Source organism: Bemisia tabaci, chromosome 1, assembly GCF_918797505.1.
Source record: "Bemisia tabaci chromosome 1, PGI_BMITA_v3".
Lineage (NCBI taxonomy): Eukaryota > Metazoa > Arthropoda > Insecta > Hemiptera > Aleyrodidae > Bemisia > Bemisia tabaci.
This window is the reverse complement of record NC_092793.1, coordinates 68,704,190-68,724,848: the sequence shown is the minus strand read 5'-3', so window position 1 is coordinate 68,724,848 and position 20,659 is coordinate 68,704,190. Positions and strand designations below refer to the sequence as shown.

The window sequence follows — 20,659 nt, the reverse complement described above, 5'->3', positions numbered from 1 at the left end:
AAATCTTTTCATTTTTCTGATTCAATTTTTTTTTTCCTATTACAGAATCATTGAACAATTGAGATACACTTCAATTAAAGCTAACTTTACCTTCACTCTTCTCCACTCTCATCTTTGATTGATTTAATTTAGATCTTTTATACGTTTTATATTCTTCATTAGGTGTTTTGATTGCATCTCATTGATGAAAACATAAATGAATAATTTTCAGTTGAAACTTGGACCTCATAAAATATCAAAATACCTTAGAACTATTTACATACAAAAACCTTTTGGACAAGCTCATTTTTATATAAAGGCGGTTTTACTAAGAGGAGTCTATTCTTTCTCCAATTTATCTTAAATGCAGCAAACCCATATCTATTTCAATCACCCACTATGGTCAGATGTTAGCAAATTAGTTTCTTCCCGATGACTTGTGGATTAATTGATTAAAATTCGAAAATCAGGCAATAAAGTTAATTGATCTTGATCCAATGGAAAGAATAATTGAAAGAATGACCGGCAAAACTTTATACCCATTTTACCTTGAAAATAATCAAACATTCATTTTTCGACTTTTAATTACCTATCACTGGAGTCTGAATCTTGACTTGAATCTGATGAGTCGCTACTAGATGAGTCGCGAATGGGAGAGTCATCATCATTGCTAGAAGATCCTGATCGGTTGCTGTCCTTTTTTCGGGATTTACGGCAAAGATGCGGCGAAGCTGAGTCTTTTTCTCCAGATAGCTTCTGTTTTTTCCCTGGAGATGATAATTTCACAGAAGAAACAGGGGAGTTTTGAATGAGACTTTTAATGTCAGATTTTAAAGCCTTTAGTTGGGAAAGTAATAATGTACTCTCAGTCGAATCTTTTTCTTTCTTGACGGAAACACTTTCACCTTTCTTTAATGGTGGAGAATTAATTACATTGTCAGGAGTTTTCCTGACCTTAGGTGACCCGTCTAAATTAATAATAAATTTTGAGGACACGCCTTTCTTGTCCTCTACTGATGGTGATGGTAACTTGCGACTGGATGACTGAAGAGCAAAGTTTATTCTGCTGGGGCTATTAACACAGACTGACGATTTTCTTACAGGTTCAATGGGTGACTTTGAATCATTTTGTTTACTGGCTGACAAGTTAATCATCGGCTTTTCAACATTATTTTTATGGCTAGAAAGTTTTTTCTCAACAGATTCTTTCACTTTGGCTGACAGTGCTGATTGGAGAAAGTCCAAGGCACTGCGTTTATTTTCTTCATCAGCAGAACTCTTCTTTTTTAAACTATCGACACCTTCATTTTCACTGGAAAATGACCTGAGGCGAACAACAGGCTGAGGTTTGGAGATCTTTGGTTTGAGGATATCCCGATACCTTTCAGGATTTTTATCCAACGGTGAATAACTTAAACGAGACGATGAGCTAGACCTGGAACGATGGCCACTCAAATTACTTTTCCTAGATTTACGCTTAGAGTCTTTGCTTGGCGACCTACTATTTTTTTTCTTGCTGCCATTTCGATGCTTCGATAAATCGTGGTATTTCTGCCTACTTCTTCGCGGAGATTCACTTGGACTGCGCTTGACAACTGGTGATTTGCTCCGAGATAAACTTCGAGAGTGCCTTGAATACATTTTTTTATGGCTACTGTTCCTGTTCTCTTGTTGAGACTTATGTTTACTGCCATTAGTTTTTTTATGATCATAACTATCTACATTTCTAGCTTCCGAACCATAGTAAGAAGACCTATTTCTCTTGGAAGGTGGAGAAACAGACTTACTTCTTGACTTCGATACATTTTTACGATATTTGCTCTTCGGAGGGCTTGGAGAGATTTTCCGTTTAGACGATCTGAAGAGTTTCTCTTTCGACTCAGAGGCTGATCGGGATGATCTAGACCTCTTTTTTCGAGGATTCTTAGAGCTTCTTTCATCTTTAGGAGTCACTGATCGCCTATTTTTATGACTGTAAGGTGAGGGTGATCTTTTATACTTGTTAAAAGGACTCGGTGAGATGGACTTCCGTTCTCTGCGACGCCCTGATGTAAGAGAACCATCTTTATAACGATTAGAGGGTGAAGTGGATCTCCTCCTTTTCCGATTTGAGGGCGAGACTGACTTCTTCCTTGGAGGTGGAGATGGACCTCGTTTCCTCTTATGATAACTTGGGGATACAGACTTTTTCTTTCGAGGGGGAGATATTGACTCTTTCCTTCGATGATTCAAGATAGGGGAATTATCCTTGTGTTTTCGCGAGGAGTTTCTATTCTTCTGATCGTCAAAGGAGTCCGATCTATTTCTTGAATGATAAGCTGGTGAAGATCTGCTTTTGTGGGAATCCTTCTTTGGGGGTGGACTCCTACTTTCAGAGCGATTTCTTGGCAAAGTTTTAACTTTTTCAGAGCGTTTGGGATTGCTTTTCCGCTTTTCTGAGGAGCTAGAACCAAAAAAAGAGAGAGGCAAGAGGTAAGTATGAGGAGTAAATATTATTTCAAAGAAGAACTAGAAAATGTGGGGCCACTTTAAAATAAAGGCTACTGCACAAGGGAAATTCTTCGATTCACCTTCCTCCTCAAACAGAAGAGACAAAGCAATTCAGGTAAAAAGCCTCATCCTAAAGTAAAACTTACAAATCAGGGTATTTGTGGCATTCTGAGCTTAGGATATGTCTGATTATTTTACACAGACTTTTTAATTTATTCAAATAAAGTCTCCAGGAAAACATTAAAAGTACAACTTTCTCCTCTGAGTTTCAATTGGATATATCAATGTAAAATCTTAATGAAGTTACATCAATTGGTTCATTTCTATGCTCTTTTTAAATGAATTAGAACAAAGCATTACCTGTCATCAGATGGATCAGAGCTGTCATCAGAACTTTCTTCGTGTTTCTTCTTTTTACTCTTCTGCGGGCAGACGGAAAAAGAAAAAACACAGAGTAAATTAAAATTCTAGATTTTTCACCTTCATTGTTGAAGAGTTAGCAAGATAGAAAACTGAAAGTAGATACCGTAATAATAAAAGTGCAACAAATGATAAAAATAAAAAGCTGAAAAGATCCTAGATGAGATATCTCACTAATAAAAAAAACTCACGGAGAAAGAGACTAACACAATGAATAAATCATATAAATAGGAGAGGGATAGGTAAAAATAAAAAATTTAAGTGCTGGGTGAAATGTTGTGCGATAAATTTAAAAGTGGGGAGATGATGGAAAAAATTAGCCTAAAATTTTAGCCTACATTATTTTAATTGAATCTGTATGACATCCTGTTACCAGAGTCACTTAAAAAGTAGAGTAAATATTACTAACACCTTTTTTTCATTTTTTTTTTTCAACTTCAAATAAAATGATTTAAAAAAGTTTTCAAATACGAAACTAATACTTCTGGCTCATTTTAAAAATAACATGTGTGCTATTAGTTTCCCTATGCAGATAAAGTATTTTGTGGGTGAGCCAGAAATGGTAGTTCCTTATTGCAAAATGAAGTTCAATCATAAGCAATTTCTTGGCAGTAATCCATAACTTGATACTCAAAAGCGAGACTGAAGCTAAAGCATTGAATTGAATGCAATAAAAGATGAATTCTTCATATGCATTACAAATGATATTACAGGATAGTTCTATAGTTATATTAGTGATTACTTTCTAATAGAGGGGATAAAATAAAGAAATGGGAGGAAGGGAATAAGGTTTGTTGGCAGCTAGAAGTACAAAGTAGGTACCCAACATAGACAAAACAGAAAATAATGACAAATTTAATAGGAGCTTTGAAACTGGTCCTCTTGTCAGTTTATGAAGATGATAAAAGCAGTCTAAATATTACCTTGGAATAAATTTATATCCTGATGCTAGACCAAAGAATAAAAAAAAGAAAAAAAATATTATTGTGTAGCTTTGCACAAACACACACATCATTTGAAAAATTGTAAAAATTGATTCTTGATCAAGAGCAAGCGTTGACATAGAGTAGTGAAATAATCTGTTTTCACAGAGTAAATTTTCTAGGGTAATTTTTATTCTTCACTCAATTAGTGAGTGATAAAAAACTGTCACACAAAGTCACTCGGTGAAAAAATGCATGCAATTATGAGAATATGGAGGTTGAAAAAAATAAAGTGGTCTTTCAATGTTGATCAGGAGAAAATTTAAGTAAAAAATATAAATCAATAAACAGGAAAGGAAAGAAAATAGGGGAAAAGAGAAATAGATAGATAGATAGATAGATAGTATATCTTTCTGTTAATTTAATCGGATATCTACTCATTCAAACATAGGATGGTAACATTTTTTGGAAATGTTGAGGATAAATATTTTTGGAATATTTTTAAAATATCTGCCGCTAGCAGTAATTGGGGAAAAAAGGGATGATACTAATAAAAAATTAAGACTGTCATTCGAATGTAGGCAATGAAGGCAGATAATTACTTTTTTTGCCTGTTGATCATTGGTAAAGACACAAAAAAGGATGTAAATTTTTCGAAGAGAAAAAAAAAAACTAAGGAGGAAAACAGCTATGAGTTTGAAAGTAAATTTTTGCAGCAGAAGTCACCAGCTCAATGAATATTCTTCATGAGAAATGAATGACATTATAACTGCACAGACGTTTCAAGGATGTAAGTTCCAATTTCTCTAATGATAAACTAGAATGTTGAAAGACAAAATAGCCCTCTTAAGCTGAAATATAAGTCCCGATCAGAGGGAAGGTTAAACGAGGTGTACCTTAACCCAGGGTTGCCACAGAATGGGCCTGTTGCAAACTTTTGCCAGATCAAAAATAAAGAGTTTTCCCTTTTGGAAAAAGTCTCAAAAATCACAATGAGCGCATCGGCAAAGCCTGACATGCACTCAGAACTTCACAATCTGCGAGAGATATTTGCATTTATTTGAGCTTGCCGTTTCAAAAACGATACTACGGCACAGGTGAACATTTCGCTAGAGGAGTCATTCCATCTAACTCCTACTCAATAGGATGCTACTCAATATTCAACATAGCCAACGCCAATCCACCAAAATACTCGTGACGGGAAGATATTCTAATCACCTGATAACGATCGGCATTTTGACATTCATATTTTCCTCACGTTAAGACTGTGGAGAGATATCCGCCTTGATTGACCTGGTGTTCCCCTCGATTTACGCGCAGAAGCATCGGTCATGATGAATATTGCGAAACATGCTATTGAGCAGGGGTTGAATGGAATTACTCCTCTAACAAAATGTCCACCTTTACCGTAGTATCGTTTTCAAAGCGGCAAGCTCAGAAAAACACAAATTTCTTAGGCATAATGTGAAGTTAGGGGTGCATTTCAGAATTTGCCAATGCGCTCATCGTGATTTTTGAGACACTTTTTATGGAAACAACTTTCATTTTTGCTCAAGCAAAATTTTGCGACAGGCCCATTTAAAAAATTGAATTCCCAGATTTCCCTGACAAATTTGGGGAAAAGTCCCCGATAAATGGAACGTGCAGGACAGTTTCTTGAGGTGGTTTCCACGGAACGTTTGTTGCTTGAAACGTTAAACACATTCTAGAAAGCAAATAAAGGTGAATTGACAATTTTTTCCTGACATTTTCGTGCTTTCCCTAACTGACAACTCGGCTTCAACAGTGAAAGAACGATCAATTTAAAGTTTAATAATGAAGCTATGCTAGAAAAAAAAAGAACACTTCCCAAACAGAGACTGCAATTAGGCAAAAATGAAAGAGATGGAGGGGGACTTGAATATACAGTCACAGAGCCCTGTATTTTTAGGAAACTTGTCTATGGAGAAAGATGAAAGGAAATTATGATACATTTTTGAAAGACATTTCAAAAATTGACTTGGCTTTTCAGATCCTTGATGACTTACGCAAGAGGGAAGATTAAGAAAAGGAAAAAGCGCAGGAACACCTTAAAAAAACTAATCAGAATTTCTCACTGATCTACTCGCAAAATCGTTGGAGCATTATAGTAAAAAAAATTTCAGAGGTGTATGATAAGAACATGATTCAAAGAAAACCAATCAATTATTTTGTGGTAGCGGTTGGTACTTACGAGAGAAACCTTACGAAAACATTTCCTAGTGATTGATGCAAAAACAATAATAGATTTGGAGGTTTATTCAGCAATTCTTGGAAATTAGTACAGTTAAACCAGAGAGGCAACTCTGGCAAGTTATAAAAAAAGGAGACAATATCAAAAAAAGAAAAATAAAAGAGATGGAACGAGAGCTTAAACTCAACAGCAAAGATTAAAAACGGAATCTGTTTAAAAAATCCAATATTTCACACAGCCAACGAGAAAGAGTAAGACTGACTTCAAATATGCTAGACTTAAAATTCTTCTGCGACCAGTGTATCAGTCAGAAACATTACAGTTGAAATAATCAATTCTCACATTTTCAACACCAATTCTTGACTTTCAGTTCTCCTGACTGAAGGTCATGTATGAATTGACCATTGGATTAGATTTATTTTTTTGTCTAGCCTGTAGGAGTACTTCAGCAGATTATTTACACTTTCAATAATCGAGGATCTTATTTTAAACTCTGATCAGCTTAGAAAAAGAAAAAAATGTAAAAAAGAAAATAGTGAAAGAGTATGCAATTTTTGCAAGTAACACCATTAAGAAGCCTTTACAAAGAGTATGGTGAACTTTAGATTCGGAAATTTTAACCAAATTACGTATTAATAGCAAACCTACTTTTTACAGCCAGAGGTAAGAAAATTGAGCAGAGCAGGATTAAAGTTGAAAAAAATAAAAATACATAGATACATAATGAGTCAAGTACCTCTTCAAAAGCAGGCGAAGGGAAACAATGACAAATTCAAGATGACAACAGATGCATGTCTTAAATGATGTAAGATACTACTGGGTGAAACATAAAATAAGGTGACTGAGATAAAAAAACTTTAAAAGCAACCTTCCTTATTCTTGGGAAAAATTTAAAGTGCAAATAAAAAGAATGAAATAAAAGGGAAATTAGAGATTGAAAATTGTTAATGCTAATGCCGACATGTTAAATGGAGCTCTTACATACACCAAAGGGTACCATTCAAAAACTTCTTAGCATGTAAAACTTCTCGGGAGGCACCATGATGTCTACCCGATGATTCCTTGCCTGAAAGAAACTCCTAGGCTCAAAAGAAGCTCTAAAAGTCGAAGCCATAGTAAAGGGGATCCTCCTTGCTACTCTAAGAGTCTACCTCTATGTCCTGCTGTGGTTCCAGCCTTAAAGTCTCCAAACAAAGTGGCAACTGGCAACCCTCCTAGTGTACTCTATTTGCTCCCTATCTGTGCATGGAAAGTTTGAATAGATACAGAGGCTAAGTGTAGCGCAGGGGATCTCTTCCATTACAGTCTCAACTTTGAGAGTTTTTTTTGAGCTTATGAAGTTCATTTGAGAAAATTGGTGGCACCATCGTCTTTCTAGCCAACTTTAACACAGGGAAATGTCAGGCACAGCGAGTTACTGGGTGGTAAAATGTTTCAAGACGCTAGCTTCTCAAAACAATCTGGCACTTTTTCCTAGAGACCAAAATTCTGAATTCATTCTTAATTGTCGCTGAAATTCTCCGATTTCCTACAACTTTCTGCAAATATTTTCTTTATTTGAGGTTTTAAAAGATTCTTTAAATTTACAAGAAATAGGTTATCGTTTCGATGAGATTACCTCCAAACGCTTGCTGCACTTCACATTTTCCCCTGTCCCGTATTTCCTAGAGTGCATGTACAAAAATTGCCTTACCATGACCAAATTTCCTAATCTTTTATCAGATTTTTCTGGAGAATTCATGGATTTTTTTGCATTTGATCGACCAGAGAAAGGAGCCAGAAACCATTTGGAGCCTTGCTTTCGATAGCATTTTATCTGGCGTTGGGTTTCTATTAGAATAAATTATTTTACATTATGGTAGCTTGACTTTACAATCACAGAGAGAAACATCAATAAGCCCCCCATCTACGGTTATTCTACTAAGTCCTTTCTAATATTTGTTTCGAGAATGAAAAACTTGCGTTTACAAACGGTACGTATTTTTGACCTGCGCAGTTCCATTGGTAACTATACCTGAATGACTAGTAATTAAATAAGCTCAACTGATTGTGACACAAAGGCTGCCGCTAAGTAAAAAGAAAGAATAAGAAAAAAAAATTGAAAATGTCTTCCGGCTTTACGACTTCACATTAAATAATATGTTTAATATTAACAATGTGCATATGCCAGTTTACCGGAAACAAAACATTTTATATAAAAGCTGTACTGATTCTAAAGGGTTAGTATCTTTCTCATTCTAAGAAAACCTTTAAAGGTCTATTTTTATCCGAATGCTTCAAAAACCAAATTTTCTAAAATGAATGGAAACAAGAGTTAGGATCTCAATTACCAAATAACACATGCAAATGTCATCATGAAAGACTGAAAATACCATTGTAAAATTCCGTACAGAATATGTGCTTCACAAGATAACATGCTTGAGTATCCAGTTTATTGTACAAGAAAAACTTATTTTCTTGGTAATGCGCTTTTCCCCTTTGATGGGTACGTATTTGTGAGGGTGGTAGGAGATGCTAACATACCGCTTTGTGTTTGGTTAAGCGAAAAAAAATTGAAGATTAGAAAATATGTACTCTAATCTGATAGGCATACACGAGCTTGAAAATAGTTGCATTGGACCTGATATTATATTTACATGACAAATGGAGCTTCTGCTTCTGAAAAACTAAGACTGGCACAGCAATGGGCCTCTAGACAAAGTATGAATTAAAGCACAACATTACATATTTCCTCTTCAAAATTTCATGAGGAAAACGAATCACATAACGGGCAGTCTGAAAATCAACTCCTGATCAAGATACATGTTTTCAGTTGACATTGCTTGAATGGCAAACATACGAATGACATCATTTGTATAATCCAACTTCCATTTGATACAAGTCAAAAAGATTTTTAAAAATCTCGTTCAGGAAGTGGCTCCCAAACTTCCTGTTGTATGAATGGTTTCTTACGCATGATTTTGAAGAGGAAACATGTGGTGTTTCCCTCCAATTCAGCCAAACCTGGTGGCCCATTCAAAAACAAAGCAACTTATCAGTAAGTTGATTCTGCTGCATTTCATTGAAGCAAGGTGGAAAAAATTACAGCTTAAAGGGTAATTAAAGGGTAGCGCATTATGGAATCCACGGTGTTTCTTGAGAAATTGTTTATGGATATGAGAAAAGCAACACATTGACAAATTTCATCATTTACTATTTATCTGTGAGCATTGACTGACAAAATTATTATTCTGTAACTCAAGTAATTGATCTTATCTGTTTTCATTTTGATTAGTTTTTTCTCACTGTTTCAGGAGTTACCAGGCATCAACACAAATATTAAGTTGATGAGACCTTCAAAATTTTCGGATGCACACCATGCACGGAATTGAACAATATGGCAGGAATGAGAAATAAACAACGCTTCGAATTTTACAGTGATAAGGTTAACTACTATGTAAAAGAATTACCTTCGAACTGGACTTCTTTTTTTTCTTGGGTTTGCTCCCACCATCATGATCGCTGAAACAAATATATTGAAGATTATGACATGGATACCTTTTCAAAGCTATGATTTATCCTCTTAAATAATTGTTAGGAAATCAAGTTAAAGCGGAAGAAAAACAAAAAATAGAAAGATTTTTTTAAAAAAAACGCTATTTTTGAAATCTGAGTTTGAAATATTAAATCTTTCCTCCAAACCTCCTGAACTTCACACTTCCTCAGAAGTTCTTTATAAGCTATTTGTAGATGACCTGATCGTAATCTTTTATTTAGCTGGATTCACAAACAAAAATTAAACATTAAATATAATTCTTCTTGGCTTGAAACAAAATTAGTGAATACCGCTATTGGGAGAATCTATGACCCATTCAAGAAAAACAATTACAGGGTGTCTATAGGTTTTTGAAAACCTATTTCAGGACTTTTTCGGGACCTTATTAGAACTTTTTCAGGATCCTCGGAGTAGTTTTGTCAAGTCAGGGTCTACACTTACTGCTAATTTTAATGAAAATCGAGTCCATCTTTATGAAAATTGCTGATGACTAAAAGAATCCATGATATGTATGTTTAATTGGGGACATTTTTTCTACGTAACAACTACACTTTGATTCACGAAAACCGTGAATTTTTAAATTTTTCTGGACCTAGAGTTTAATTTCCGGACTTATTCGTGACTTCGGGACCGGTCAAGCAAATTCTGGACTTTTCCAGAACTTTCAGGATTTTCGGGACCTGTAGACACCCTGAATTACTGTCTGATAGATTTCTGCATTTGGTAAAGAGATTTAGGGAACAGTTCAGGAAATGATGTAAAAAAAAAAAAAAAAAAAAATGCTGTCCCTCTTGTCATATTTTCATTTTTGTTGCAAAATGCAAAATTTTGCAGTTAATAAAAAATAAAGAGAGGAGTTCAACATTTACATACCTTTTTTTCTTACGTTTCTTGGATTTTTTCTTCTTCTCTTTCTTTTTTTCTTGAGATGAGGATCTAGAGATAAAAATTAGAAAAATTAATTGCTATTCAAGGATAAAATGAAGGTGGTGAAAAATTAATACAAAATATTGAAAAGATTAATGATTTCTTCCTCCAATAAAACCAGGCAATATTTTCATGGCAAAGAGACGTTTATCACACCTCATGTCGATGACAATGTACACATTCATTCCCATGGCACCAGAAAAACACATGGAAAAAAAGGGCATACACTATCTTTGTATATAAGTACTCTAGTCTCTATTTCATGGATAGCATGGTTCCAATTTAAGAAAGTAAGCTAATGACAAATAGAGAGATTCCTCTTTATAATGTCTAAGGCAATGAAATGGAAATTTGTACACAGAGACTTCTAACAATTCAATTAAAAAGGAAGTTGAAATATCAGAGACAAATAGAGACCCAGCACAGTGGATTTTCAGTGAGGCACATCTAATTCTCGCAGATCCACTGGAACAACAGCCATGGTTTTTTTTATTTTGCCTCATGTTGACTGATACTGGTCGGCTGTTGGCATTTTGGCCGCTTGTTTACATTCTTCCTCATCAATTGCAAAGCAGAAACTTTTCCAATTTTTCCTTTGAGACTCTTCAAAATTGTCATAAAATGACTTATTACTAGGTAAATAATTGATTCACCCCTTCTACTCAACATTTGTGATACTTTCAGTGGTTTCACTTCATGTAGTGAGAGGCAGATTCTTCAAGACCATGGCCTGGTCCTCAGATTGTTCAACTTCCTAATGGATAATTATTTTAGTCATTGAAATGTTCTTTGACTGTAAATGTGTGTATAATTTTTTCAAGATAATTTTCTGTAAATAATTCTGTTTTCATAATCCTATCCCAAAGCCTGATGTAATGCATTGAAAGCGGATCGGTACGACTGCAAAGTGTCGATATGTGTTTTTGAGGAGCCGAGTAAATGAAACGGTTGATGAATGAAACGAAGAAAAAAAACGTTCTACGCTTGGTAATGATGAAGTATTATGTTAATTATACATTTTAACGACTGCTAGAGCCACTGTTTTTGACACTGTATTAAATAAATTATTCTTGTTCTACTCTCCTTTTCTTCTTATTTTTATTTTAAAGCAAGCAGGTTGCAATGGATTACCTGTCTCGAGATTTCAACTTTTTGTCTTCTTTTGATGCATCTCTTTCAGGGCTTGGTGTCTTCACAAGCGCATAAACTGATTCAAGATTGGCAGCTGATTTTGCTAGTGCTTCTTTAGCCCTCCTCTGGGGATCCAAACTACTTCCTTCTACAAAATATTCTGAAATACCAAACGCTTCTCTAAGTTTAGCATTCTTTTCTTGCTGGGCTTCAGCAATCTGATGGGTTTCCTTGACACTGTAACAAACAAAGAAATTTTGGAGTAAGTTTCGAGGTCTCACATCTGAGAGCAAAAAATAGGTTGATGTCCATTCTTCATAAATATACAATAATTCAGAGAAAGAGACTTCAGTGTGCAGAGGAAAATTTTCCGGGAGAGGAAAAATCGTCAGGTTGGGTCAAAAATCGAAATTTGAAGTCGAATAAAGAACACGCTATCATCCCTCTCATAAGGTGCTGTGAGCAGTTCAGTAAAGCAGATTAGAGGATCAAATGGTTTTTTCTCTACACACAGTTTCTTGAACTGCTAATTTCAAATCATTGTAGCTACAGTTTAGTTTGACTTTTTGTGCACCATAATGTTTGCAGAGTTGTTTTATTTGGAACTAGGGCTCTTTTCTCACTTTAAACATTTTAGAATAGAAAGTGAGCAAAAGAATTTTGACTGCAAAAGAGTGCACTGCAAGAGTTCACTGATTATCAGTATCAAACTTCGGTTTCCCATGGATGTATCTGCTGCAATGCTGGAGCATTCTACTTCATTAGTTTTTAAGTTCTTATTGTTCAGAATTTGATAATGTTCATGACGGGTTATCACTAAATACAACATGACAAACATACAAAAGTTGAAAATTTCTGATTTATACATTAAGCAAAGCATCTAACAGAGGTTATCGATGCAAATGGACCATTGGACAGGGTAGAGAATTAAATGCTTCAGCACATATTTTCTCCTCAAAATTCCACGCAAATCTTGTTGGACACATGGAAAACATCCAAAATTAATTCATAGGGGAGAAATAAATGCTTTTAGTCTACATTATAAACAGTAAATTATAACTTCCTGCTTGTGAAAAAACCAGGATCAATGTGGGTTAAATTTACTATTGAAATCAAACTGTATGTTAGACAAATAAATAGCGCTTGGTTGCACACAAATTTCCTTCCTCTTCTAATACAAGGTATCTTTAACCTTAAAAAATTATTGCTCAGAAAATGTCTTCCATCGTAAAAAAAATACCGACATTAGTTTAGTGTTTAATTTGACTTCAGTAGGCTCAGATTTTTTTGTGAGCAGAAAATGTGAATTAATGTGGACAAGAATCATAATTTTGAAAAGTTTTGACAAGTCCATCGTAAGCTTTGTAAAATTTTGCTTATGAAACATGTACTGTGGTCCTCAATTTTGTACTTATTCTTTTAGTCTATTGATTGAGCATGACTTGACCACCGCTTTTTCTATTTACAATGATCATTGGGAACTAATAAATTCACTGAAAGTTGCAATGCTTTATGCAGAAATTAAATGAAAATTAGTGCTTTGCATCAAATGAAAGTTGTCGCATCCATTGGAAACCAAGCTTGAATTTGAGGATTTTCAAGTTTCGATAGCATTTTTAAGTACAAAGTAAAGTGTGAACTAAGATCTACAATTAAAAGTAATTGTTTTGCATAAATACAATAAACACTAAATACAGTGCAAAGACAATGGAAAAATATCTTAGTAGAAAATTTATCGGCAGACATACCTAACAACAGACTGCATGACATTCTGCTGTTTCACTCTTGTGAAATTAGATGAGCAATTGTGATCGTTGACAGGAGTTAAAAAACACAATTTGAAATTGGTCATGGGTAAGGAAGAAGGAGGTGAAGCTAGTAACATTGGCATGGATTGATTCAACTGTAATGGCTTCAAATCACAACAACAGTGCTGATTCACATTCATGGCATTTCGTTTCTTAGCACGCAGCTTTTTAAACTTTGATACTTTGGAGACTCGATTAAACCGCAAGACATAATTGGGAGTTAGGGAAAGCGCAGAGTTGGTGAAATTGCTATTTCCTCTTTTCGATGATGGAGACGTTTTATTCTGCACTTGACAAACAGAGTTTAAGCCTTGAAACCATTGGTTACTTTTCATGTTGTTCGGATAGGTTGTTTCTTCAAAATTAGACTAAACGTTCACTCATGTTACCACTTTTTGAAGTTTTGATCAAAACTTTCATCAAGCAAATGATGACAGACAATTTGGTCGCAGGATTCGATTGAAAGAGTTAGATAGCAACTTTAAAAAAAATACAAATACTGAGTCAGGTTCGCTATGCGGTAAAAATAATCTCTCATAAAACTGTCGAGACTGGAAGACTTCGAATGCAGGAAAAGGCACGAGACTTTAGGTTAGAATGGAGACACAAAACGTTCGATAGAATGTTCATACAATTAATTTACCATTCAGCACACATAGAGTTTCTGTATTTTTCAGACTTTTTAAAACTAAAATAGACACAATAAAATAAATAGCTTCGACTTTCATCAGTTTCAGAAGCTGAACGAAATAAAATATTTTAGCACGAAAAAAAATTGGAAGACTTGGTTTCAGCACTTTCACATTTATGAGTAATATCTGCACTCGCTTTGACATCAAAGTCTGGTAGATAAAAAAGGAGTTTTGGTTCTTAATGGAAGACTCAAGAGGGAAAAATATCTACTAGAGTAAATATTTACATAAAGGCACTTGAGGGATGAAAACATGGCTATTCTGTGAAGAGCCTTTAATACTTCAGTATGAAAGGTGCGACATGAGCAAGGGATATGGCTATGCAAAAAGGAGCAAGGAGCAGAATCCTTGTGAGAGGGCTGAACAGGAGGGGAGGGGCAGAGAAATCAATGGCAGGGCTTAGCAAGGGGTGAGTTGAAAAGAAGAGGGGATGCCTTGGAGGGGAGACAGATGAAAAGGGCAGCTGCTGCAGGGTGGGTTGCCTACATTACAAACTTGTATTTGTCATGTTAAATTAATGGGTTAGCATCATTGATCCAATATGTGCCTATAGAGAATCACTGCATCCAGCTTATTTGTCTATTACTAGGTTAAAATCAAAGAGGAAAACATATATTTATGGTTGAGGTGGGTGCCACCACTGGACTACCCAAACTCATGGAAGGGGAAATAATTCAAGAAACTTCAGGAAATGATCTCTTGAATAAATAATGTTTCACATTTAGACACAGGAGCTTTAGGCCTGTGTGTATCGATTTATTATTTTTCTCTACCTTTCTCCATACCTGAAACTGGTAGCATTCAATTTTATATCCCTGTTCATATGTAGAACGGCCATATACAATATGTAGATATATTATGGTGTCATCTAATAGCATTTTTAATTATTTACCTAATTGATGCGCCAAAGAAATTAATTTAAAGGTTTTCAGAGGAAATAAAATTAGTTTTGTAAGGCAGCTATGAAGATAGGAGTAATTTATTTTTTTTTTTATTTTGTTTCCTACTTGTTATTATTAAATGGACAACATTTTGCAATTTGGACCTATAAATGCCGGCCCGGTTTAAAAACAACGTATGTGCCATTGGTTTCCCTATGCACTTAAGTGTTTTTTCAGATGAGCCAGAATTTATAGTTCCAAAATGCAAAATGAAGTCCAAATATGCTTGTACTATTTTTGAATTTAGAAATAATAATATGCTAAATGTTGAAATGTACAATCTTTTAAGTTTAACCTTTTTAAAATTGTATTATTTTGTAAATTTTGTATGTTATGCTGGCGACAAGGAGAACAGTTGCCAGCCTAATGAATTTGCTCAAATCTACATCTATTCTTGGTTCAATTCCTCAGAGTGTCACCTGATACGTCAAGATCTAAAATCCTTGCTTTCTCATTACCTTATCTTGACTTTTTTCATACTTCCAAAACAGAAATTCTCTTTTCAGAGGTTTCTTGGATCCCTCACTTTTTCATCACCTGACATACATGTTGAAATCTGACGGAAGCAGTTTTGCATTAGATAGAGAGATTGGGATTTAGAAAACAGAATACGGACACTTTACGAGAATGAACTAAAATATGTAGAATTTAATTGGGATATCAAGGAAACATGGTATGGTAAATCATGTACAAAAAACACATACATCCGAGGCTCTGCCTTTAAGTTTAATGAAAAAATCTCGAATTGCCACACCTGTACATGAAAACTTTGTGCGTTTTCTGTACTTTCATGCTAACTTCCTAGAATCTGTTCTTTTTCAGTACATCTGTAATTTTTCCATACATCCTGATTTCTACAGAAGGCTGATTCTTCAAAAATAAATTTAAACTATTGATAGGATTGAAATACCATCAGACATAGTTTTTCGAAAATTAGTAAAAACTTAAGAAAACCCACGATCCCCCTCCCCTTTTCCTTCATTAGATTGAGTTAAGCCAAACAGTCTTAAGTTGTTTCAGAATTTCATCTTTTATTGTAATTTTTTGGAAGGAAACCAAGCAACATTTCAGCTTTAAATTTTGTGGAAATGACTTCCATGTGGGTGAGAAAATTTGCAATCATTTTCACTCGAGAGATGTTGGTTAGTAGCCTTCTAAAAAATTGAATGGGAGATGAGATTTTGAAAAACCGCAATGTAGATGTAATTATTTTGCTTAACTCTATCTGATTGTGTTGTAATTGGCTTTTGAAATAAACAAGCAACTTAAGATGGACCAATTTAAAGGTCCCAAGAGAATTGAAAGTTTCGATTTTTAGTTTTACTTGATTTTTGGTCCCTCTTACAATGCAATGTCTGCCAGTATTTATTCAAGTCACCATCTCTTTCATTCCTTTCAAAATTTGGTGCAACAGGTAGCTGAAGAAAATATTGATGGCAAGAACTCTGGTATCACATTAAAATAATTATGCGCACTTTAAAAGACTACGAACAACAACAGGATCAACAGTAAATAACTTTGAAGATCTATAAAAATATACAATTTTTAGATAAAAAGTGTGTGAAAGTCGCCTGTCTCGAAGCAATTTTTCCTATGTTTTCTGGATGCTAAACTTTCACTTTAGACCAATGTCTACAGTAAGACTTCCATTTATGGTATGGACTGACAAATTGATCCGATACTTAATTCAAATAGCGTGAAACCTTTGAAGGGATTGGAAGATTGATCCATTAAACCGCAATCCAATTAATCGAGGTCATACTCTATGTTGAAATTTCATTTATTTTTCCCAATCACTTGACAAAATGATAGAGGTTAATACTGAAAAGCATTAAGTATCTGATTGGGGATCCACTAGCATTATCTGATGACTAGCTACCTTGTTTTCAAAATCAGTCAAGGATTCAGCAAGGGTATGAGGCTCACTGTGTGGCTAACCTTCCTATATGACCTGATTTAAGACCAGTTTGCTAACAAATCTACATCATCACTGAGCTGATAAATGAAAATGGCAGACTGACATCGTTTCGCTGACTCAAATTTTTTACTTTAACAACACATCTCAACACTTCCAAAAAGCCAGACATCTCAATAGGTAACGGTATTTTGTATTAATATCTGATAAATGAGTCAATTATGCGGCGGAGCTGGTGAAGATAATTCACACTTTCCTTGAGAGTAAATTTGAGTCTACCATTTCCCCTGTGCTTCATTTCTACTGATCAAAAACTAATTTAAAAAAAAAATTAAGTATTGATCATAAAATTTATTTTCAGAACTTACGCAATCCTTCCGTACTCATCACGTGGAATTTCATCAACAGGCTTCTTATTTCCGATCAAAGTCAAGCGATAATCATCCACTTTTTGAGCTATTTCATCATTTGTGAACCTGCCAAATTAAAATGTAAATTGAGTTCCAGGGTTCAGCTTAATTTTATTGGGCCGACATCAAATTCAAACAAACCCATTTTCTAAAATCCTAGGTGAAGTGTCATTGATAAAGTTGTTTCTGTCTCCAGCAAAAAGCATTTCCAAATAACAATGTCGAGGTGAAAATTCAAAATGAGAATGAAAAGCTGAAATAGGGGGGGGGGGGGGGGGAGAGACTCAAAAACCATTATAAAGTAAAATTCCTCTCGTTACTTTTCTATGATAATACTTACAGGCAGAGGTGCAGAGAGCACTTCATCTTACAATCCTAGGATCGTGACAAACGTAAATCTTTGGTTGTGAGGCACTTTTAAAAAATGGTAATTTTTTTTCTTGTGTTATTTTTGCTCAATTCCATGAAAAGAGGGGAAAATTTTACCATGAGTAAAATGAGACATTTGGCCAAGAGGCAAATCGAAAATATGGTTGTGAGGCAAGAGTACCATATTGCAGCAAAAATCAGTATTTATGAAACTTTCTGCACCCCTGCTTACTCACACTAGCCGGCATTATCATTCGAATAAATACATATATTTCTTTGCCAGATAAATTAATAGCAAAATAGTAAGTGCTAACTGAAAAATTTAGGTTTCTAGAGATAAAAAAATGTTAGTCAGCAAAAAGAATAAAGCTATGTTACACTTTGATGGGAAAGATTTACTTTAACAAGTATGAATTTCGGAGAAAATTGAAACAGAAAACAACTTTTGTATTTTCAATTTAACAGAGATTCTTTTAACAGCACACTTGATTTGGAATGGATGCTTCCCAAAAATTACAGAAAAAAAAATTAGGAGAGAACTAACCCTTGATCAGTCAAAGCATCTGCAAGTTGTAGGCATTTGATTTCAATTTTACGTTTACTTTCATGATCTAAGATTTCTCGGTTAGGCTGTTTATTGCTCGCTTCATCTAACCGCTTTAATTCTTCATCAGTTTTATACTGTGTTCTATCTTTTGGTTTCCGAACAGACGCCCAATTGCGTTGAACATAACCATTGGTCCCAGAGCCTCGGGGAGTTTGCAGTCCGATTCCGTTGTACATTACGGTAGAAAATCAAAATAAACTGAAAAAAAAAGGCAAACTAGAATGAAATATCAATTATTGCGAATTGCAAGAGGTAGTAGGTGGAAGTTCCGACTAGATTATTTTTTCTGTTCAATTCCTTTTCATTGTGCAATAAAGCTACACCCATCGCTCGAGCATGTGCTCATGGCAGCTTCATTTTGCTTGTAGTGTCCACTGTGTCTTATGTTCTCAATTTTAACTCAGAAAATAAAATGTGTCTATTTATCTATTTATCAGGATTCTGCTGACTTTCTCCATTATCTAGTTGTTTACCCTTTGATATCTGTGAAGCCTAAGAGAGATGTCTGAAAAAATACTGCAGGTAATTGTTATTTGTATTCAGCTTTCATTCTATAGACACTATTCAATATTACTGATAAAAAAGACAAAAGAGATTTACAAGTATTTACGTTAAAGCCAGACCCAAACAGTACGTTGATGATCAGCTTACAGCCTTTATGATCAAAGTATAGCTCTCAAAGTGGCGTCGCGTTGAGTCTTGTGACACTTGGTAACCCTAAAAAATTGTTGGACTGACGATCTTTAGGGGTCACATGACTCCGTTTGACGCCACTTTGAAAGCTCTATTTTGATAGTATCATACAGGCTTACTACCAACAGGACAGCACAGACTTTATGATGCTGTAGCAAGGTTTGTTCATATACTAATGGCTAATTAGGGAATAATAGTTACTGTGGTGCACTGTGACACATTGGGATTTTTCAATATCAAGTAATCAAAGTGAAATACGAAGAAAATTAGCGGCAAATGACAGACTGACAAAGCAGTCCAGGGTTCTGTCTAAAATGTAGTTCCTCGTCTAAAAGCCTTAGATCATGAGGGCTTTTCTTTATCAGAACCGCAGAGGATTGCTTCGGAATGCATCACTTTTTTACCCTGTTCCACTGGCACGTTCCAGTGGAACGCTTGGACCGCTCTTCAGAGGTGGATTGAGGCTGCCGTTAGGCTGGTTGAACAAGCCTGAACCGCAAAGATCCCGATCCATTGCGTTTCATGCGATAAAAAAAAGTCCTATGCATGAGGACTAGGCTAAAAATGCTTTGCCAATCATTATAATTTTTTGCTGACTAGACAGTGAGAAAACCCTTACTTAGAGTGAACATCAATTCAGGATTACATCATTAGTTTACTATCAACAGTGACAGATAAAAAAGCTAAATTTCCAACCAACACTAATGTAGGGAGATGTAGCTCGGTATACTGGCTTAAGATATTCTAAAGATATGAAGTGGTCCAAAATAATTACTAGACGAGACCGTTTCAGAAAAATTTTCTTGTATCTCTCTGCGCACAGAATAGAAATGTGCTCTACCCCTCTTGGAGAGCACCCCTAACTTAGCCACGCTCTAGTGTGAGGGGTGGACAGGTACCAATGTCCGAACAACTTCCACCTTACACACAAATGTAAGTTATCTCAATGTTTCTACATCTTTTAAGAACTAGTGAAATATATACTGATTGGGAACTAAGAGCTAAATATAGAATAAATTTCGAGCTGCATTGAGAGCAATGAAGCGCGAACAAGAACTCTCAGATATCAGGATACAGGAGAAGCCGCTGTAGTGCAGAACGGTCTTTTCACGGACGATTAAAATTAGTGTCTGTCGCATTATGATGGATAAGAAGAGAAAAATAAGCGTATGTACGATTGAAGAATACAAACCTCTTGCACTTTAAATTAATAAAACCACCAAAAAAACACACGCCATTTTGCCACCCCAGACCCCGGGATGCTCGGCTAAAATGCTACGCTAATTGAGGTAGGCAGGAATTGCTCTACACGTATAATTTCTACAAACGAAAGGCCGGGCACTTTCTCACAAACACAACTATTCAAATAACTACTCAATGTACTGAAAAAACATAAAAACGATCGAGAACGCTTTGGAGCAACTTTTTATGATGGAAATTTTTTATCACTGCAGCCTACAACCGAATCAACACCAAGCATCAAAATCCCTCGTTTGAGTAATCACCCCTCATCATACGATTGGCGCGTATTCAAAAGAAATCATCATTTTTCAAAAATGCGTTCTCATGAATTCGTTGCGCAAGTCAAGTGTATTATTCTTTGCGTA

General features: G+C 35.1%; 1 protein-coding gene across 3 annotated transcripts in view; it reads right to left on the bottom strand.

Annotated features, from left to right (window-relative positions):
- Positions 1-20,534, bottom strand: part of Srrm234 (Serine-arginine repetitive matrix 2/3/4) — a 33,409-nt gene extending 12,875 nt beyond the window's left edge. The window contains exons 1-8 of one of the 3 annotated variants that reach the window (XM_019043245.2): positions 20,245-20,534; positions 18,297-18,557; positions 17,342-17,449; positions 11,618-11,854; positions 10,433-10,495; positions 9,474-9,525; positions 2,830-2,891; positions 569-2,422 (exon numbers count right to left, since the gene is read on the bottom strand). In XM_019043245.2, the coding sequence (XP_018898790.2) occupies positions 569-2,422; positions 2,830-2,891; positions 9,474-9,525; positions 10,433-10,495; positions 11,618-11,854; positions 17,342-17,449; positions 18,297-18,535 (2,615 nt within the window). In that variant the 5' untranslated portion in view covers positions 18,536-18,557; positions 20,245-20,534. Of the gene's footprint in view, positions 1-568; positions 2,423-2,829; positions 2,892-9,473; positions 9,526-10,432; positions 10,496-11,617; positions 11,855-13,365; positions 14,444-17,341; positions 17,450-18,296; positions 18,558-20,244 lie in introns of those variants that run through there. The other 2 variants (XM_019043243.2, XM_019043244.2) reach the window with 2 other exon arrangements.
- Positions 20,535-20,659: the final 125 nt, after the last annotated feature.